General features: G+C 48.2%; 1 protein-coding gene and 1 long non-coding RNA gene across 11 annotated transcripts in view; one reads left to right on the top strand and one right to left on the bottom strand.

Annotated features, from left to right (window-relative positions):
• NPRL3 (NPR3 like, GATOR1 complex subunit) overlaps nt 1–21134 on the top strand; it is a 115686-nt gene that overhangs the window by 85571 nt on the left and 8981 nt on the right. For all 10 annotated transcript variants that reach the window (XM_034783058.1, XM_034783059.1, XM_034783057.1 and 7 more), the window contains 2 exons: nt 4805–4994; nt 7658–7850. In XM_034783058.1, the coding sequence (XP_034638949.1) occupies nt 4805–4994; nt 7658–7850 (383 nt within the window). The remainder of the gene's footprint in view (nt 1–4804; nt 4995–7657; nt 7851–21134) is intronic.
• LOC117883611 lies at nt 19041–20091 on the bottom strand. The gene is made up of 2 exons (XR_004647347.1): nt 20037–20091; nt 19041–19115 (listed from the first exon to the last, which is right to left on the bottom strand). It is a non-coding gene; the product is annotated as an uncharacterized LOC117883611 (long non-coding RNA).

The raw sequence follows: 21134 nt of genomic DNA, 5'->3' as shown, positions 1-21134 counted from the left end.
AAAAAAACAAAACCCCTGTATTCTGTCCTGTAGACGATCTAAAGTGCCTTGAACTTTGCTATCAAGTTGACCTACTAGAACTGTACACTGATTCTGTAGGTTTAAACTCCAGGGCATATTCTTATACCTGTTCCAGTAAATGTTTTCCAAAATACATGCTGTGCTGGATTCTTAAATCTTTGGTCATTGCTCTTAGCTTGAGTCCAGGAAGAGCGCTGTCAAAGTTTAATAGTTCTTCCATAGATTTTAAGGCCAGGAGAGACCTTTCTGATCATGTGAGCACAGGCCATACATTTTCACCTGGAAATTTCTGCATCAGGCCCATAACTTCTGGTATCTTTAAATCGACTGGATGTTTGTTTTCAAAAGTGATGGAGAACCCACCATCTCTCAAGGTAAATTGTTTCTAGGTAGCTTAATTACCCTCACCGTTTAAATTTATCTCTTAGATATGCCAAATAGATTGAGATTCCTAAGTCTCATTGCCAGGCACGTTTTCCAGACCTCAAATCATTTTCTGAATCCTCTCCATATTTTTAACATCCTTTTTCCAGTGTGGACACCAGAACTGGACACAGTAACCAGTAATGGTTGCATCAATGCCATGTATAGAGGTAATGCATCCTACTTATTCCTGCTCAGTATTCACCTGCTTCTAGCAATAGATCTGCATTGTTGGGTCTAGAAGGTTATTGAGCCCTGACCTCTAGCCCCACCCCTCTAGCACCTACCAGAGTCAGATCCTTTCTGATTGCAAATGGTAGTGCTCCCTGTGGGAGTTTGTCTTCTTGGCTGCCTCAGTTGTGCTGACTCACCGAGCTTTCTCAGTGGCTTTCCAAGAAAGTCTGGGCCAAAATCTGACTACTTTGGTCAAATTAATCTCTTTTCCATAGTTACTCTTTCTTGTTGGCATTTGCACAGGAAACAGAATATTAGTTGTTTAATTGATCTCAGGGTTGGTGGCATTATGCTGAGGCCTCCAAGACTAATGTTTGTCTGAGGTTTATTTTATCCCTCAGAGTTGAGGGTGATCCAACCCTATTTTATTAGCTCTCTGTTCAAATGTGTATATAATTTTCTCCTTTTTGCTGGAAGGACCGGGACTGCAGTAGATGCTAGGGTTGCTGTGACCGCAGCATGGGGAAGGCAGGGATTTCCTTGCTGGAATGCCTCAGTCTGTTTTGGAGCAGTGGGATTTCTTTGCCTGCTCTCACATTTGGAATAGGGACAAGTTCATCTTAGAGGGTCAGCTTGTCTACACAAAAGCTTAGTTTGTTGCAAGCTGGGATGTAAATCTACCTCACACTAGCCTGCCATGTACTAAACATCTGTGTGGACCCTGCTGCCACACACTCTAAGTTCCCTAGTGCACTTTGATATACATCTGTTTCAAAGAGGGGTATATCAAAGTGTACTAGGGAACTTTTAGGGCATAGCAACAGGGTCCAGCTAGACCCTTAGTGCACTATGTAGACGAGCCCTAGTCCACACCAAGGGAGTGTAAATTTCTAATGCACACCAGCATGTTGCTAACTGAAAGTTCTTCAAGTTACTGTTTTTTATGGGTGCTCCACCACAGGATGTGCCCACACCATTGTGCTGTCAATCAGAGATTATAGTCAGCAGTGCCTGCGGGTCCAGGCCTATGGTTCATCATCAGCACAGAGCCATTACTTATACCATGTTCTTCCCTTTTGGTTTTTCAACTGCCCCAAGAGTCTTTACAAAGCTCCTCTTTGTCATCCCAGCTCACTTATGTCAACAGAGAATAAGTTTTCCCCCTCTCTGGACGATCGGCTCCTTAAGGGTCACTCCTTCCTCAAGGTCCAGTCAGCAACCAACAAGGCCTTGTTTCATTCCCTGGACCTTCCTCTGAACATGGACATGTCCTACCCTAACACTGGTACAGCTCATAGACTTTATCAGAGTCACTCTGGACTCCTCAATTGTCAGGGCTACCTACTTGCAGACAGATTCACTACAATGACCTACCTGTGGACAGGTTCACCACAGTCTCATCTCCACACTGCAGCAGAGCCCACAATCTAAAGCATACCTCCGAGAGTTCTCGACTCTCTCAGTTGGTGGAAGGACCCTCTCAAGGTCTGTGTGAAAGTTCTGTTTTTGCATCTGCCCCCTTCAAGGGTGATCACTGTAGGTGCATCCCTGCTGGCTAGGGCGGAGGCCAATCTCCAGGGCAAATGGTCTCCCCCAGGAACATCCCTCCACATCAACATTCTTGAACTCAGGGCAGTTTGCCTCACATGCCAGTAATTCCTTCACAACATCATGGGCCTCTCAGTCAAGATAATGTTGGACAACAGAGCGGTAATGTACTAGATACATGGTCAAGGAGAAGCAAGATCTCAGTCCTTATGTACAGAATCACTAAAACTGTGGAGCTGGTACATATCCCATCTCATACACATTTCTGCGGTCTACTTGCCAGGCCTGCAAAACTCTGCAGCGGATTCCCTGAGCAGGCACTTCCACCAGGACCATAAGTGGGAACTCAGTCTTTCAGAATATTTACCAGACCTGGGGCCTTCTGCAAGTGGATGTCTTTGCAACACCATCCGATGCAAAGTGCCAACACCTGTCCTTGAGGAAGGGGTATGCTTGCTACTCCATAGGGGATGCTCTCCTAGTGCTTTTCTAGTCCAATTGTGGCTGAGGCAAGTGGTGTGGTTCCTGGATCTGCTTCACCTCTCTCTACTAACTCCTATAGGCCTTCCTCTCACAGTGGCTCTCCTGACACTGTGGGCATAACCCATCCCAATCTTTCATCTCTGCATGTCAAGGCCTGGCTCTTTGATAGTTCCTGGACAAAGAATTAGGCAGTTCTCCTGAAGTTCAGTCTGTACTCTTGAACAGCAGGAAACCTGCCATGAGAAAACTGCAGAAGTGGAGGTATTTCCACATCTGGTGTACTAATTGATCTGTATCTGCCTCTGAATTTCTCCTCATGGATGTTGTTGATTAACTGTTAGATTTAAAAACACAAGTTTGTCACTGAGCTCCGTTAGGGTTCACTGGGCAGCAATTACAGCCTTTCTTCCACCAGTGGAAGGATTTACGGGCTTTGCTTACAACAAACCCTTGAGAAACATGACTATGGTAGGGTATCTGTTTCCTCATGTCAAGGACTCCATGCCACCCTAGGATCTTCATCTGGTTCTTAGTGTTTTTAAAGAACCCTCTGTTTGAACCCATGGGTACTCTTTACTTCTCCACCTGGCCTTCAAGACTTTATTCCAGTTAGCCGTAACCTCAGCCAGAAAGGTAGGAGAGCTAGGGGCGCTCATGGCAAACCCTCTTTATACTTCCTTTTACTGTGATAAGGTGATCGTAGGCCCTCATCCTTGTTTCCTGCCTCAGATCTCTTCAGAACTCCATATCAATAAGTATATTAGTCTACCAATATTTTACCCCCACACTTCATTCCTCGAAGGATGTCCTCCATTCTCTGGAGGTGAGAAGGCCCTTGTCTTCCACCTCAACAGAGTAAGACCTTTCAGGGTTTCCAATAGGCTTTTTATCGCCTTTGTCAAGAGAATGAAGGAGCAGCCAGTTTCCATTCAGACTACTTAAGTGGGTTTCTGGGTACACTCTAGCTTGTTGCAAAGCTGCTGGAGTGCATCCCCCACCTTGAATGACTGCCCATTCCACCAGGGCCTGTTCCACCTCTTTAGCCTTTCTTAAGTTCATACTCACATTGTGGACATCTGCAGCAGCAACCTGGTCCTACAACCACACGTTTGCCAGGCACTGTGATATCTTAGTTGCTTCCAGATATGGCCTTTTGTCATGCTGTCCTCAGAACTGTGCTGGATCTGCCTCCTCAGCTCCTGCCTCTATGTTGCCTTACTGCTTGGGAGTGGAGCACCCTGAGGGACAATAACTTGAAAAGGAGAAGTTACTTACCTGTATAGTAACTTGAGTACTTTGAGATGTATTGTCCCTATGGGTGCTTCGCCTCCCACCTTCTTTCCACTCTGCTGCAGAGTCTTCTGGGTTACATAGTTGAGAAGGAACTGGAGCGGCTGCAGGTCTACATCTCCCTGTATACCCTCACACTGGAGCACAAGGATGTATGGTGCATAGGCACAGACCCATGGGCACTGCTGACTAAAATCTTTGATCAAGAGTGCATAGGCATGTGCACATCATACAGTGGAGCACCCATAAAAACAAAACAGCTCAAAGAACTCATTATTGTGCTGGTAAATAACCTCTCTTTCCTTAGTGCATGTTAATGTAGTATTGTTTGAAATGGGACTACATTAATGCGCACAAGCAGGGCCCACATAGGCCAGTTAGTGCGCAACATGCTCATGTGCATTAGAATTTACGCCCCTCTGATACAAACTAACGTAGCATGTAGTCAGGCCCTTACTGCATTAGAGGCTAGTGCAGCACAGACTCGTACCCCAGTTTACTAGAACTAAACATGGGTAGACAAGTCCGAGTCTGTCAGAGTCTCCGGGTCAGCAACAGTTCAGTAACACTGCTTAGAGTTTATGCCTTACATATCCATGAACATACTAGCTTAGTGGCCTTAGTAGACTCTTTTGTTTTATTGGAGATGTGCAACAAAATGCATTGGAGCAGGGTTACAAGAACCCAGGGCATGTTTTCAAGTGCTCAACCAAGTGCTAAGGAGAGAACCTGCTTCTATGTTTGAGCATTTCTTTAGTTTTTATCCCCACAGGGCCTTAGAGTGCCTTGTGCATTGTCTCCTTCTTGCTTTTGAACTTTACTGTGCTCTGAGTGTTTGCCTGAAATGCTAGCTTTTTCTTTGCAGACTCAGCTCATACAGATGGTGATATGGATGCTCCAGCATCGCCTTCTCATCCAGCTCCACACATATGTCTGTTTGATGGTGCCCCCGAATGAGGAAGATTTCCGAGCTCAAGATGAAGACATGCCCTTCACTGCCAGAGTTGGAGGCAGAAGTCTAAGCACTCCCAATGCTCTCAGCTTCGGCTCCCCAAGTATGAATACACTTTCTTTTTCTACTGTAAACAAGTCTGTATTGGCTTTTAGAGATTAACATAGGCCATATCTAGAGTAGGAGAATAGGTAGTGTTATATAATGTGATAGTCAATGTGCCTTAGCTAACATGATTTTAAACAGACTTTGCAATAAGTCTAGGTAGGGCAAGTCATATTTAACAGTGTGTTAGCTGATCAAGGTCAGCCCTGGGCTGGAGAACCAGGAATTGGTGAACATCTTGGTGGCCATTAAAGCTCTCTTATCAAATGCCTGCAGTCCATTCTAGTCACCCAGTTCTTGATCACCCTCTTCCTATCTGCTTAGTGCTGACTGTCTCTTCCCATTCATTCTGTCAAGAAGTCCTTTTATGCATCCTTCCCAAGTGACCCAGGTGTTCTTCCAGATAGACAGCCGATATCTCCATGGACGTCCATAATCGGAAACAGAATAGGGGGAGTTTTAACCAAAATGCTTGCGAGAAAACTTGTTCCAAACAGCAGTGGAATCGTTGGGTTATAGGCGATGTCTTTAAGGAAAAACACACGGATACTGTGGCTGACAAATGTTTACAATTGCCAACTCCCTCTCTTCTCACTTGACTCCCCCAGCTCCTCCTATTGCCATGGTTTGAGGTCAGCTCTGGGAAAGTATTCTAACCAAAGGCAAAATGTTGTGCTGAAGTCCCAAATTGCTCAAAAGCCTTGTCAAGGAAACTGAAGTGTGTGTCTTCAGCTGCCTGTGTCCTGCGGTATTCCCAGAAGCATGTTGTTAATTATGGGGCATTCTGCAGGACATTATTTCTCTGTGTTATAGCTTTCTCTGGATTGGGATAATGGATCTTATCAAAAAGGACTTCCCTGAAGTGTTGGAGTTAAATAGGTATTAAACTTAACCCAAAGCAGAGATTTAAACAGTCTGAATAAATATAGTTTCTTAGGTTTCACTTGCATGGCCATAATCCTGGTTCTCCAGTTGTCAATAGTCATCTGGGAAAAACAAAAGGCGACAAGTGAATTTTTAGTGTGGGAGTAGGAGGAAGTTTTGAGGCCTTCTTTGTCCCTTTTTTCCCCTTTATAATGATGGATAAACTCACAATTTTTCTTTTTTGTTTGCTAGGCATCTTTGACAGTCGTATATAATTGTTGTATTTATAACTCCTCCCAGCAGGTAGTTCTGTGATTACAGCATAGCTTCCTTGGCCTTCTCTTTTGCCCGTACCTACCCCCCCAACTGCTCTACTTTTTCTCATTGTCGCTTCATGTTGTTTAAACTAGAGCTGTCTGGGAGTTTTCTGGCCAAGTTTTTCAGGGAACGTGTGGTTTCTCCAGAATAGAAATTTTCCACAGGAGAAATGTTGATTTTGTTGAAATGTTTCTATTTTCCACCAGGGAAAATCAAAACAAAATGTTTCCGCTCTGTTTAACATTAATCTCTGTGTCTGCCTAAGCCATCACAGTGCCCCATGAGAGTAGTTCACATACCTCATGTCCCCAAATCTCCTTATGGACTGGTCTCTCTGCATCATGATCATGGGAGGCTTAGTCTGGGACTTGGAAGCCTGGCCCATAGGGGAAAATGGGGGCATGAGGCACTAGCTCTGGGGTTTTCCCAATGGTAAAGAAGGAATGCAGTTCCCATTCGTAACTTCCCAATGCCAGTGCCAGCACTGTTTATTATTTGTAGTCTCGTGTATTTATTTCCCACTCCTCCACATGTTGCTGTTTCATCTTGTTTGCTATACATCACCAGTTTATAAAGCTCATTAGATATGTTGTTTCTACCTCTGTATTTAATCACGCTCATAGTCTATCAGATCATAAGAATGGCTCTACTGGGTCAGACCAATGGTCCATCTAGCCTAGTATCGTGTCTTCTGACAGTGGGGCATGCCAGGTGCTTCAGAGGAATGAACAGAACAGGGCAATTATAGATTGATCCATCCGCTGTCATCTGGTCCCAGCTTTTGTCAGTCAGAGGTGTAGGGATACCCACAGCTTGGGGTTGCGTCCTTGACCCTCTTGGCTAATAGCTATTCCTCCATGAACTTATCTCTCTTTTTAAACCTAGTTACACTTTTGGTCTTCACAACATCCCCAGGCAACAAGTTCCATAGATTGACTGTATGTTGTGTGAAGTATTTCCTTATGTTTGTTTTAAATGTGCTTCCTGTTAATTTTATCGGGTGACCCTTGGTTCTTGCGTTGTGTGAAGGAGTAAATAACACTTCGCTATTCACTTTCTCTGCACCATTCATGAGTTTGTAGACTTCTCTCATATCCCCCTTTAGATCATACTGTTATTCCCGGAAACTGAAACTTACCTCCTAGACAGCATGCCTTGGATGCATTTGCAAGGAGTCCACCATCTGGCCAGGAAATGTGCAGATAGCTGTGCAGTCCCCATTTTCAAGAAAATCCTGATGTCCCAATAATATTTTGTATGTTGCCCCAGATTACCCATCACTTGTCTGCAAACTCAACAAATTGGCCAAGAGAACCAAATTTCCTGTCCTCATCTAATTGTTTGCAGGCAGTTCCCATGTCATGTTTCCAAGCCCCCTTTCTTTGCTATACTAAGCTGATTAGTTTGCTTGGATGGAGGGGCAGAAAGAGCCTGCTAGTTTGCACTCTTCACAGCATCATATTATTTCCGAATTTACAGCCAGTAGTGATGATATGACTCTCACAAGCCCTAGTATGGATAATTCCAGTGCTGAGCTGATACCTGGTGGTGACTCGCCATTGAATAAACGGATGACTGAGAACCTGCTAGCGAGCTTGTCTGAACACGAGCGGGAAGCTATCCTCAATGTCCCTGCTGCACAGAATCCAGAGGATCTACGCATGTTTGCAAGGTAGGGAGAATGTAACCTCCTTTCTCATTTCCCCCTTTGCAATTCATCTCTGCATTAGCACTTTAGGGAGGGCGGGGTCAGGGTGAATCTTGGAAGATTAAATTTCTGGCTCTTATTCCCACGGTGACCTCTTCACCAGTGCTTGTTGGTGTCTGACACTAGCTATTGGCCGGGTTTTTAATTAGTTCCCCAAGAATATTTTGTTAATAAGCTCTGGATGTATGTAAAGGCTCTGAGGCCCTCTCATGGGCAGTGCAGTCTCAGGTCTGACTGCCCACCAGTTGTGTCTTGTTGTGTGGTTCTGAGAGTCTGTCACTCTTGAGAACACAAAATAGAATTTGCATAGCCTGAAAACAAGCTAAAGAGAGCCTCAAAGCTGAAGCCCTGGTGTGTGCATGCGCATGCTGTAGTTACAGGCCTGTTAGCATGTCCAGAGATCTGTAAGTAATGGTTTTTAAAAGCATTTGAAAATACAGTGGCATCACAGGAATTTAGCGTTCACTGGGTTTCATACTTGTGGAGAAAAGAATGGCCCAGGTGAAGTGTTACAGCTCCTCTTATATATTCTAGATCACCCAGTCACCCCCCAACTAGATCTTCCCTGGCATGTCTAGCTAGGAGAGTAGTACTCAAGTATCCCAAAGAGACCACTGTGGGAATAAAATAGTTGCTTTCTGTGCTGTAGAGTTCTCTGCAACTGGACCATTGCAGATCATGGATGTTTTGTAGGGAATTCCTGAATCCTGCAGATGTAGTTACTGTCCTGCAGTAAAGTATGCCTCTGCCGCTCCTTTTGTGTGTAACCCTTCTGCCCATCTAAGTTGGCAGCAACAAGGGCCAGGTTCTGTATCTAGGGGTTCCGTTTCAATAAAGCAATGCAAAACCGGCTCGAGCCCCCACCCAGTGACCTGGGACAATTACATACCACCCCCTGGGTGCCTCTAAGAGGCAATACTTCCCCTCTCGCAAGCACGGAGTTTGAGTGTAGCAGAAAATGTTTAATAACATGAGGTAAACGACATCAGCATTAAATTGGAAAAACACCACAAACAGGGTTCATAACACAAACCGTGAGTAAAAAAACCCACCCCAGCAAATTGGGCTGTGTCCTTTCCCTTCGGGGTTCTTGAGTCCAGCAACCCAAAAATCACCCAGAGTCTCCAAAGTCTCTTGGGTCCAGCAATCACCCAAAGTCCCAAAAGTCCAACAAACCCCCAAGTCTCAGTCCCTGGTCAGTGCAGCCCCAGAGCAAAGCGGGGGGGGGGGGGGAGGCACGCAGGGTGTTAAAGGGCACCTTACGTGATCCGAGGCTGGCCGGCCATCTCTCCGTGGGGTTCCGCCACAGCCTTCACCACGAGCCAGTCCACTTCCTGCCGTCCCACGAACTGCTCCGCTCTATAAGCTGCTCTGCTCACCGACCTGTGAGCCGCTCCAGCCGTCCCCACAAACAGCTCCGCTCGCCGTTCCTTGGGCCGCTCCAACCGGCCCGGCAAGGCTCCGCACCGCTCACTGCTCCTCCAGTTGTCCCCACAAATTGCTCCACCAGCTGCTTAGCAATATAGCTTCAGGCTCCCCCACTAGTCAACACAGCACTCAGTGATCTCAGCTCTTAATAACTTTAGCTCTTTTGTGATTTCAGCTTTTAGTGATTTCAGCTCATAGTAGGGGAGCCCATGTGCTGGTGCACCATTGGCCCAAAGTGAATTCAGCTCAGCAGCCTGTAACTAGACTCCTAATAGAATCAAAGTTAGCTCTGACATTCAACAGTGGAGAGAGGAGATGGTGCAATTGGTGTATCAAGCCCTCAGAGGGGGCCCATACCATCAGATGCAAATACCTGTCCCCACCCTCTCTCCATTCACTGGGTTTTGTAACCCATGCCCCTTGTCAAGCAAGTGCTGCTTAGGTAGTGGTGAAGGACTCACTCAATCCTTCTGTCATACAACAGTTCCACTGGCCTTGAGTCACAGAATCAGGGTAACAAAACTTTATTCTTCCTGCCCCAATAACACAGAAACTGGGGATCCCACACCAGCCAAAGTAACCACTTTCAGTTGCTGTTGTTTCATGCCAGGCGAGTGGGTGTGCCTATGCAAACAAGATCACCCCCTGGAGTTCTTTTCCACACTCGCCATAATTCACCACCAGATGTCAGGGTAGAGCTCATCCTGACTCTGCTTACGTGTGTAACTGGGAGATGGCAGCATCCCACTGATTTAGAGGATGTGGATTCTCTGAGATGTCCACTCAGATGGAAATATCGTGACCATTTGAGAACTCTGTCCCCATCCGTGGCTAGGTGTCCGCAAAACCTACGCAAAAAAAAAAAAAAAATTCGAGTGTCTTCTGATAGAATACTTTTTTGAAAATTCTGTGAAATTGGGTCTGGACTATTATTGTTCTGCTCTGATTAAATAAAGCTCCTTAACCTATCATCGTTCTTATAATGAAACCCCTTATCTTTCTGGTTGTCCATCTAGAACCCTTTTGGCCTGCTGAACTGGTCTTGTGGGGGGACAGCTCTTTGATAGCTCATGATTTGCAGATGCCAAAAGCAATTTTGGTTTCTTCAGGAAGTCAGAGGGTGCGACTAACAGGTCACGCAGATGTTTGAGGAGGAGGAGAGTTTGGTTATATTTCAGTTTGCTTGTACATCAGATTCCTTAGCAAAGCAATCGATAGCAGTAAATGGAGTTTCCATTTTTCCTTCCATTATCAATATGGGCAGAAACACACAATTTAATATCCCAGAATAACCACTCCTAAATCATTGCTGAGGAGATGAGAAGGTACAACAGAGACATACTTTCTTGACTGTCTGGATGCTGAAGTGTTAAAATATGACTTGTCTTGCAGAATGATCACAACTGTCATGTGATTTACTGATTACACACCATCAGTGAGTCTGTAAATGACATCACTCAGAGTTCTTTGTTGTTCAATTCCCCTCTTCCAATTGCAAATCAGGAGACCAAAATAATCATTATGTGATTCCCTGTGCACAATTCTGTACCCACCACTGAGTACATAAATATAGGACATCAGAGAGAAGCTGAGGCAGTGAGCAAAGCGATACTTCCGTTTACTCCACACATGCTTCCTCTTTCAGGGGTCTTGGATCAGCTTTGCTTTTCACTTAACTTTTAACTGTGGATGGTGCATGATGATGACTCTCATGCTGTGGGAAATAGAACTCTGCTGTATTTGTCAGTATCTCAGCATGAGCTCCTACTGTAACTGCATAGTTAGTTGCATACCAAATGTACTGTAGTTAGTAGCATACTAAAAATGTACTGTAACTGCCCTCCTGAGAATAGTTCAATGTGCAAACAAAGAGAGTGCCTATTTTTAGAAGAGCAATAAATTGTGGTCCTGATCAATTTTCCTATGACAGTTGTCTCTGAACTATTTGCTGCTCTCTGCTTAATACATCACAGAACTTGTGCCTGTCTGTTACTATGCACAGCCAGTACTTGGATTTCTCTAGTGAAGGCAGACACCTTAAACAGAATGTGGAATAACCTAGCTTGACAGAGGTTAGCCACATGGACGTTGGATGGGGATTAAGATCCAAATTCTTTTCCTAAGTATTGAGTGGGTGAGAGATGGAAGGTTATTCCAAGAGTAAAGTTCAGATACAGAGGAGCTTTTTTTGAGCTAGGTTTGTAATGTATTAGGGACAAACATTCTTTCCTTGAACATCAGGTAGTGCTTTCTAAGGGCATGGCTACACTTGCAGATGTAGAGCGCTGTGAGTTAAACCCACCTTCAGAGAGCGCAGTAGGGAAAGCGCTGCAGTTTGTCCACACTGACAGCTGCTTGCACACTGGCGTGGCCACATTTGCGGCACTTGCAGCGGCATTGGGAGCGGTGCATTTATGGGCAGCTATCCCAGCATGCAAGTGACTGCAACGTGCTTTTCAAATGGGGGGAGGTGGAGTGTGACAGGGAGTGTGTTGTATGTATGTGGGGGGAGAGAGCATGTCAGCATGCTATCTTTTAAATTCAGACAGCAGCAGACCCCACATTCCTCCCTGCCTCTCTCTCTCAGCATTCCACACTAATGGCTTGCATGCCGGCTGTCAGAAACAGAGCTTTGAAAGGGCATTTCCGCATTCCTACAGGAGTTCAAAACAATGACAAGAGTGGCCACTTGACTTACGGGGATTATGGGACGTTTCCGGAGGCCGATCAGAATGCACCTCATTCACACTGACGCCCGTGCGTTGTAGCCAAGGCGCAGCAAACGTTATTCCTCTCGCCGAGGTGAAGTACCAGCAGCGCTGTAGCTGCAGAGACAGAGCGCTCTACGCGTCTTGCCAGTGTGGATGGGGAGTGAGCTAGGGCATCCGGGGCTCCTTATAGTGCTGTAACTCGCAAGTATAGCCAAGCCCTAAGCCAGATTAATGCTTTACTGTCAGTTCACTGCCTCTAGCAAGCCACTTGGCAGAGTCATTTCCAAGAATTTGCTCCCTAGAATGGAGAGATGAGGAGAGGAGGTGGAAGCCTTTTTGCTATTCTGTAGTCCCGTTCTATTATTTATACACCACCATCAATGTACAGCTGCTTAGAGACAAAAGACAAGATTGCTGCCCCAGGAACTTGGAGCCTAGGTTCTATATGGGGTCCATAAATGTACTCCGTGCTTTACAAAGCCAGGACAGGAGGGTCTTGTCTGCATTGAGTTTTAGGCCATGAATGTAGCTGCACTGGTACAAACCCCTGTGTGCTGCACTGATGGAACCTGTGCTGTGGACTGGTGCAGCATTGCTTGCTTTCAAACTGGATTATGCTGCACTGGTGCAAGTTGCTGATTACTCTGGTGCACTGACTGCACTAGGAGTTTGCATCCGAGCAAGACAGAGCTGATGCCGGTGGGCAAAGGAAAGTACTTTTGAAGAGCTTGCAGCCATAGTGCAGTCTCCATTGGTTGAAGATACGCACCCACAATTGGTCAATTCAGTCCATAGTCTAGGAGTACTCTTGGATTCCTCACTAATGCTGAACTCTCACGTGGCAGCATCCACTAGCAACGCTTTCTACCATTTCCGTTTGACCGGCAACTCTGTCCCACCCTGCCAAACAAAGACCTGGCCTCAGTTATTCATGTTGTCTTCACCTCTCTACTGGATTACAACAATGCAGTATACCTGTACACGAAGCCTTCAGCACTTAAGAAACTCTAGTTTAGAATGTTGCAACACGTCTCCTCAGCAACACAAGGTACCGTGAACATAGGAGACCTGTCCTCCATTCCTTGCACTGCTTCCCATAGAATTTCTATCAAGTTCAGTGTCTTGGTCCTTATCTTCAAAGCTCTCTGTGGCCTGGGTCTAGTGTGTCTAAAACACCATCTAAAGCTCTGGGATGAAGACCCGGTCAACAACTCAGTTCCTCTGGCACAATGGTAAGAGTGAAACTTGTCTGTACAGGAGACAGAGTCTTCTTCAGGGGTGGTCCGAGACTGTGGAATAAACTCCCCCAGGAACTAAGGATAATCACAAACCTCATCATGTTCTGCTCCATTTCTTTGATCTTGCCTTCTGTAATATAAACACATAGCTACCTTACCAAAACAAGACACTCCACTGCATACTGTTCTCCCCCTGGGGAGAGGGTGAAAAAACAAACATGACAGATGTATAGCTACGTTGCTGAATGCACTACTAGAAGGCATTCAGATACTCCATTTAATCACTTTCCTCTTCTCCAGGAGAGGCTGCAACATGCTTTAGCAGGTGTGAGCTGTCGGCAGGCACGTGTATAGGAATCGGAGAGTTTTAGGCTCTGAATGTGTGTGGATAACACTAGGAGTGCTACGTACTTACATATGGAAATAAAGAACAGTGAGGAAATTTAAAATAGAATCTACAGTCAGCTGAGCTTTGCAGGGTAGATGAGGGCAGCAAAAAAGGAGAACGACTAACTAAATATCAGTACCTTTCTGAGAATTTAAGCCAGGAAGGACCATTATCGTAATCTGGTCTGACTTCTTACGTAACAAGCCAGAATTTCAACCAGTGATTCCTACATGAACCCCAGAATTTACTGTTGAGCTAGAGCATATCTTTTGGAAAGAGTCTTGATTTAAAAAACATCAAGTGATGGAGAATCCATCACATCCTTTGGTAATTTGTTTCAATAGCTAGTTACCCTCATTGCTAAAAATTCACACCTTGTATCCAGTTTGAATTTGTGTAGCTTCAGCTTCCCGCCATTGGATCTTGTTCTGCCTTTTTTTGGCTAGAATAGAGTCCTCTAGTTTCAGAAATCTTCTTGCTGAGTAAGTACTTATAGGGTATGTCTACACTATGAAATTAGGTCGATTTTATAGAAGTCAATTGTGTATGTCCACACTAAGCGCATTAAGTCGGCGGAGTGCGTTCTCAATACCATGGCTAGCATTGACTCACGGAGCAGTGTACTGTGGGTAGCTATCCTACAGTTCCCGCAGTCTCTGCTGCCCTTTGGAATTCTGGGTTAAGCTCCCAATGCCTGATGGGGCAAAAACATGTTGCGGGTGGTTTTGGGTACATGTCGTCAATCTCCCCTCCCTTCCTTCGTGAAAGCAACGGTAGACAATCGTTTTGCGCCTTTTTTCCTGGGTTACCTGTGCAGATGCCATAGCACGGCAAGCATGCAGTCCGCTCAGCTTACCGCTGCTGTTTGTGAGCATTGTAAACACCTTGCACATTATACTGCAGTATGTGCAAAACCTGGCTAGGAGACGCCAGCATGAGGACAATTGTGAGGAGGACATGGACACAGACATTCCTGAAAGCACGGGCTGTGGCAATTGGGACATCATGGTGGCAGTGGGGCAGGTTGGTATAGTGGAACGCCGATTCTGGGACCAGCAAACAAGCACAGGCTGGTGGGACCGCATAGTGTTGCAGGTATGGGATGATTCCCAGTGGCTGCGAAACTTTCACATGCGTAAAGCCACTCTCCTGAAACTTTTTGAGTTGCTTTTCCCCACCTTGAAGTGCAGGAATACCAAGATGAGAGCTGCCCTGACAGTTGAGAAGCAAGTGGCGAGAGCCCTGTGGAAGCTTGTAGCACCTGACTGCTACCGGTCAGTCAGGAATCAATTTGGAGTGGGCAAATCTACTGTGAGGGCTGCTATGATCCAAGTAGCCAATGCAGTCACTGACCTTCTGCTATCAAGGGTAGTTACTCTGGGAAATGTGCAGGTCATAGTGGATGGCTTTGCTGCCGTGGGATTCCCTAACTGTGGTGGGGTGATAGACAGAACGCATATCCCTATCTTGGCACTGGACCACCTTGCCAACCAGTACATAAACCGCAAGGGGTACTTCTCAATGGTGCTGCAAGCACTGGTGGATCACAAGGGACATTTCACCGACATCAGTGTGGGATGGCCAGGAAAGGTGCATGACACTCGCATCTTTAGGCACTCCGGACTGTTCGAGTAGCTGCAAGAAGGGACTTACTACTTCGTCGAGTGATGGATCATGTGTATTCCACAATAGGTGTGCATGCTCGCCATGTGCACCGGTGCTGGAAGTTTTTCCCCTAGCAGTACCCGTAGGGGGGAGCGCCCCCTGCAACCCCTGGAGTGGCGCCTGCCTGGGGTGGTATAAAGGGATCTGCGCACTCCCCCCACCCTCAGTTCCTTCTTGCCGCCAGTGAAGGTGCGTCGGAACTGCTCTGCTCCAGCGTTGCTGTAGTTTGTCCCCAGAACTGTTCGTTCGTTCAGTGTTAGTACCTGTAGTTCGTTAGCTGTTTAGTTAGTCAGTGAGCCCAGGCCAGGGCATGCCCTGTGCCCCGGGGTTTAAGTCGTGCGGCTCTTGCAGGCATTCTATGCCAAGAAGTGACCCGCACACGGACTGTTTGCGGTGCTTGGGAGCACCATATCAGTGAAAGGTGCAAGATTTGCAAGTTGTTTAAGCCTCGGACCAAAAGAGAAAGGGACACAGACTGGCTAACCTAGTGAGGAGGGCTTTAAACTAGGTTCGACGGGGACAGGTGAGCAAAGCCTACAGGTAAGTTGGGAACATGGAGACCTGGGAGATGGGTCGGAAACGAGAGAGAGTGTGGGCTATATTGGCAGAGAGAAAGGAGGGTCAGGACAAAACTGGGAGGAAAGATCAAACCAGTATCTTAGATGCCTATATACAAATGCAAGAAGTTTGGGCAATAAGCAGGAAGAACTGGAAGTGCTAATAAATAAATACAACTATGACATTGTTGGCATCACTGAAACTTGGTGGGATAATACACATGATTGGAATGTTGGTGTGGATGGGTACAGCTTGCTCAGGAAGGATAGACAGGGGAAAAAGGGAGGAGGTATTAAAAATGTACACACTTAAGCCTGGTCCACACTAACCCCCCACTTCGGACGAAGGCACGCAAATTCAGCTACGTTAATAACGTAGCTGAATTCGAAGTACCTTAGTCCGAACTTACTGCGGGTCCAGACGCGGCAGGCAGGCTCCCCCGTCGATGCCGCGTACTCCTCTCGCTGAGCTGGAGTACAGGCGTCGACGGCAAGCACTTCCGGGATCGATTTATCGCGTCTAGACAAGATGCGATAAATCAATCCCAGAAGATTGATCGCTTACATCCGGACCAGGAAGTAAGTATAGATGTACCCTTGGACTGAGGTAGAGATGGACATAGGAGATGGAAGTGTTGAGAGTCTCTGGGTTAGGCTAAAAGGGGTAAAAAAACAAGAGTGATGTCATGCTAGGAGTCTACTACAGGCCACCTAACCAGGTGGAAGAGGTGGATGAGGCTTTTTTTAAACAACTAACAAAATCATCCAAAGCCCAAGATTTGGTGCTGATGGGGCACTTCAACTATCCGGATATATGTTGGGAAAATAACACAGCGGGGCACAGACTATCCAACAAATTCTTGGATTGCATTGCAGACAACTTTTTATTTCAGAAGGTTGAAAAAGCTACTGGGGGGAAGCTGTTCTAGACTTGATTTTAACAAATAGGGAGAATTCTCGTTGAGAATTTGAAAGTAGAAGGCAGCTTGGGTGAAAGTGATCATGAAATCATAGAGTTTGCAATTCTAAGGAAGGGTAGAAAGGAGAACAGCAAAATAGAGACAATGGATTTCAGGAAGGCAGATTTTGGTAAGCTCAGAGAGCTGATAGGTAAGGTCCCATGGGAATCAAGACTGAGGGGAAAAACAACTGAGGAGAGTTGGCAGTTTTTCAAAGGGACACTATTAAGGGCCCAAAAGCAAGCTATTCTACTGGTTAGGAAAGATAGAAAATGTGGCAAAAGACCACCTTGGCTTAACCAAGCACTGCTCCCCTTCCACGGGGCATGCCAAGAGGGCCAAGAAGACTCCCTCTTTGCAGCAGCACAGAGGGAAATCTGGGACAGAGGCTAGGCCCATGTCGGGCAGTCCTTGATCCCCACCAGGCCCCAGGCCTCTCCAGATGTCCGGATGCCTTCCATGCCTGAAGCCCTCCAGGCGGCCCAGGACGTCATGTCCAGGCCAGTGCCTGGAGCGCTGCCGATGTTGGCCCCGCATTCCAGAGGCAAGCCGCTGCTGGGATCTCTGCAGCCGCCTCCAGCCCAGTCTTGGTCAAGGGAACGTTCCCGATGCCAATCGCCGCCCAGCGACCACTCAGGGCAGAGTCCAGGTGGATCGCCCTCAACGCCGACCAGACTGTCTGGCTGGGTTCCGGCCAGCTGGGACTCGCAGTACCGCTCGTCCTCAAGGAGTGAACATTGATGGGACCGTGGCAGGCATCACCGTCGGTCCTCATCTCGGAGAAGGTACCGCAGTCGGTCATAGCATGATCATCGATGCCATTCCTGCTCGGACTCCCGCTCCAAATCTCCGTCAAGACATCGCAGCACCAGGCGTCTGACCATCGCGGGTCCGCCCGTCGAGGCCGTTCGCGGAGCAGCTATTACAGTCGGTACCAGTCCGCCACGTCGAGATCTCGGTCCTGTGGCCGTCGTAGATCCAGGCACCGCCACTCCTCCCGGTCCAGGGACGGCAGCGGATTGTATGCCAGCTGGGTCTCCATCCACAGCCGTCCTTCGATGGGCCAGGCCAGCCAACCCAGACAGCCGGTCCTGCCGGTGCCACAGCAGGTGCAGTGGCACCGAGGGTCATGGCCGGCTGAATGGTACCAGTGGGCACCCTGGCCTCCGGCGCAGCCCCCGGTGGGAACTCGCTTGGTGGCCGGAGTTTCGGAAGCACCGTCGGCCTCCCAATCCAGACCCCCGAGAAAGGAGTCAGTGGGGCGTACGTCCTCAGCACCGTGCCTGGAGTCCAACCAGGTGGTGGACCCGCCAGTGCCGGCTGACACCCAGAGCACCGGCCTCTTTGCCCCGCCCAGAGGAGGCGATTGCGGCCCTGCCCCCCTCCGTCCTGCAGGAGGACTCTCACCAAAAACTTTTAAAGAGGGTGGCAGCAGAGGAGATGGAGGAGCCCTCGGACTCCCTGTTTAACATGTTGTACTCATCTGCACCGGGAAGGGTGGCCTTGCCTTTCCACAAAGGGGTGGCTAAGATTTCAAATGCCCTGTGGCAAACACCGGCCTCATTAGCCCCCATTTCTAAAAAAGCTGAATGTAAGTACTTTGTACCCACTAAAGGGCATGAGTACTTGTATACCCACCCAGCAGCCGATTTTGAGCAGCCAGACACCAGGGCGATTAAAAGAGCACAGCTAGGCGCGCTGCGCATCAGAGAGGCTTTGAAAACCAGTTTCATGACTGGGCAGTTGTGTGTGTTTCTCCTTGATGCAAACCTGCCCCCTTTGTTGATTTTAATCCCCTGTAAGCCAACCACCCTCCCCCCTTCGAAATAAAGAACTACTGTTTTGAAACCATGCATTCTTTCTTTATTAATTTAGGGGAAAAAAAAAAGAGATAAAGGACAAGGTAGCCCAGATGGGGTAGGGGAGGAGGGAAGGACAAGGTCACATTGCTTATTGTAGCAACACTACAAATCAAAACTATTTGAATGACAGCCTTCTGTTGCTTGGGCCATCCCCTGGAGTTGAGTGGCTGGGTGCCCGGAGCCTCTCCCGCCCCCCCCACCCCCAGCATTGCCTCCTGCCTCTTCTCATCGTGCTCACTTAATGCTTTCCTGGCCTCTGCCACTGCTGCCTCCATGCATTCAGCTGTGCCCTATTGGTGCGGGAGGACTGCATGAGCTTGGAAAACATGTAATCGCGAGTGTGTTGTTTTTTTTTCCGCCTTCTAATCTGCAATAATCTCAGGGACGGAAATGACGGGGGGGGGCGTAGAAACATTTCCTCCTGCAGGGGGATAAAAAGGGAGAGTAAAATTTAAGATGATACATTTCTTAGAACAGAAGGGAGATTCTTTCACAGTGAAGCAATTTAAAGCAGACAGTACATGTGCTTGAAGTACAAGGTCGCATTTTGCCTTTTATATTGAGTGCCTGCCGGTATGGTGACACATCACACACAGCTGGGCAACAGAATTTGGTTTCCAGGCAGCCATGGTAAGATAAAGGATACGCGGGGTTGGCTTCTTCTGCCTTCATAACATGTGGGAATGGTTTCAAACTGCAGCGCCCTCCTTTCCCATAGCAACCAATGCAGATTGGGTTTGCCATTTAAAAGGAGGGGCTGAAGTTTTCGGGTGGATATGCAGCACACACCTCCCCACTGCGTGGCTATTCTCTGGGATGATCCCTTCACCTCTCCCCCCACCGCATGGCTATTCTCGAGGATGATTCCTTTTAGCCAAGTGCAAACAGTCCAACATGAACGGGGTCCTTTTACTGTTCCTTACAAAAATTCCCCTATTTCAACCAGGTTACCATCAATGATATCACGCTCCTGAGGCTAACACAGAAAGATATAGACCGAATGTTGCTTGAATGCGACCAAAACCCAGGACCATTTGCTGCCATGCTTTGTGCTGCAATGATTCCAGACTACTTGCTACTGGCTTGGCGTGGTAAAGTGTCCTACCGTGGAGGATGAAATAAGGCACCCCTCCCCAGAAACCTTCTGCAAAAGCTTTCAGAGTGCCTCCAGGAGAGCTTCAAGGAGATGTCCCTGGAGGATTCCCACTCCATCCCCAGACACATTAACAGACTTTTCCAGTAGCTGTACTGGCCACGAATGCGTCCCAGTTCTTCAGGGCAAATCAAACATTAAACACAATTGCTTTTAAACCCTGTACTGTAGTTACAAATGTGCACTCACCAGTGGTGCCTTCTCCAGCTTCAAGGTCGGGGATCCTGCTTTGGGAGGGTATTGGCTCCAGGGTGATGAAAAGGTCCTGGCTGCAGGGGAGAACGGATTCACCGTTTGCCTGCTGCGCATTCTCCTCCTCCTCCTCCTCCTCCTCATCCACAAAATCCTCCGCCCTGTTGCGTGAGACTACCCCTTTGCAGATAGTGGTGGTGTACTGGTAAGGTCCCCCCTAGAATGCCATGCAGCTGATCATAGAAGCGGCATGTATGGGTCTCTGACCTGGAGCAATTGTCTTTTGGTAGGCTTGCCTGAGCGCCTTAACTTTCATGCAGCACTGCTGTGTCTCCCTGTTGTAGCCTCTGTCCACCATGCCCTGTGCGATTTTTAGCATTTCTTCTTTTTGATTGGAGTTCAGCCTGCACAGATTCTTCTCCCCATACAGCAATCAGATCCAGTGTTTCCTGTTCGGTCCATGCTAGAGCTCATTTGCGATTCTGGGGGAACTGCATGGTCACCTGTGCTTAGGGTTACCATATTTTGTGCCTCCAAATGGAGGACACTCCCCGGGGCCCCGGCCCCGCCCCAGCCCCGCCCCCTCCCAAAGTCTCCGCCCCCTCCCCTGCTTCCCGCGAACATTTAATTCGCAGGAAGCCTGAAGCAGGTAAGGGGGGGGGAGGGGAGGAGAGGAGAGGAGGTGCGGCCCAGGCTGGCCCCCCCGCGGCTCCAGCCTGGGTCGCCTCGGGCCCTGGGGTGCCGGCCCCGACCGACCACCCCCCGCGGGCCCGGCTCCCAGCCCCACGGGCCCGGCTCACTCCCCGACCCCGACCCCGGCTCCCGACCCCGGCTCACTCCCCGACCCCGACCCACTCCCCGACCCCGGCTCCCGACCCCGGCTCCCGGCCCGGCGTACCCCCCGGCTCACTCCCCGACCCCGGCTCACTCCCCGACCCCGGCTCCCGGCCCGGCGTACCCCCCGGCTCACTCCCCGACCCCGGCTCACTCCCCGACCCCGGCTCCCGGCCCGGCGTACCCCCCGGCTCACTCCCCGACCCCGGCTCACTCCCCGACCCCGGCTCCCGGCCCGGCGTACCCCCCGGCTCACTCCCC

The sequence above is a fragment of the Trachemys scripta genome, chromosome 10 (assembly GCF_013100865.1).
Source record: "Trachemys scripta elegans isolate TJP31775 chromosome 10, CAS_Tse_1.0, whole genome shotgun sequence".
NCBI classification, from domain to species: domain Eukaryota; kingdom Metazoa; phylum Chordata; order Testudines; family Emydidae; genus Trachemys; species Trachemys scripta.
Note: the sequence above shows the minus strand (reverse complement) of the source record. Positions and strands in the feature narration are given on the sequence as shown.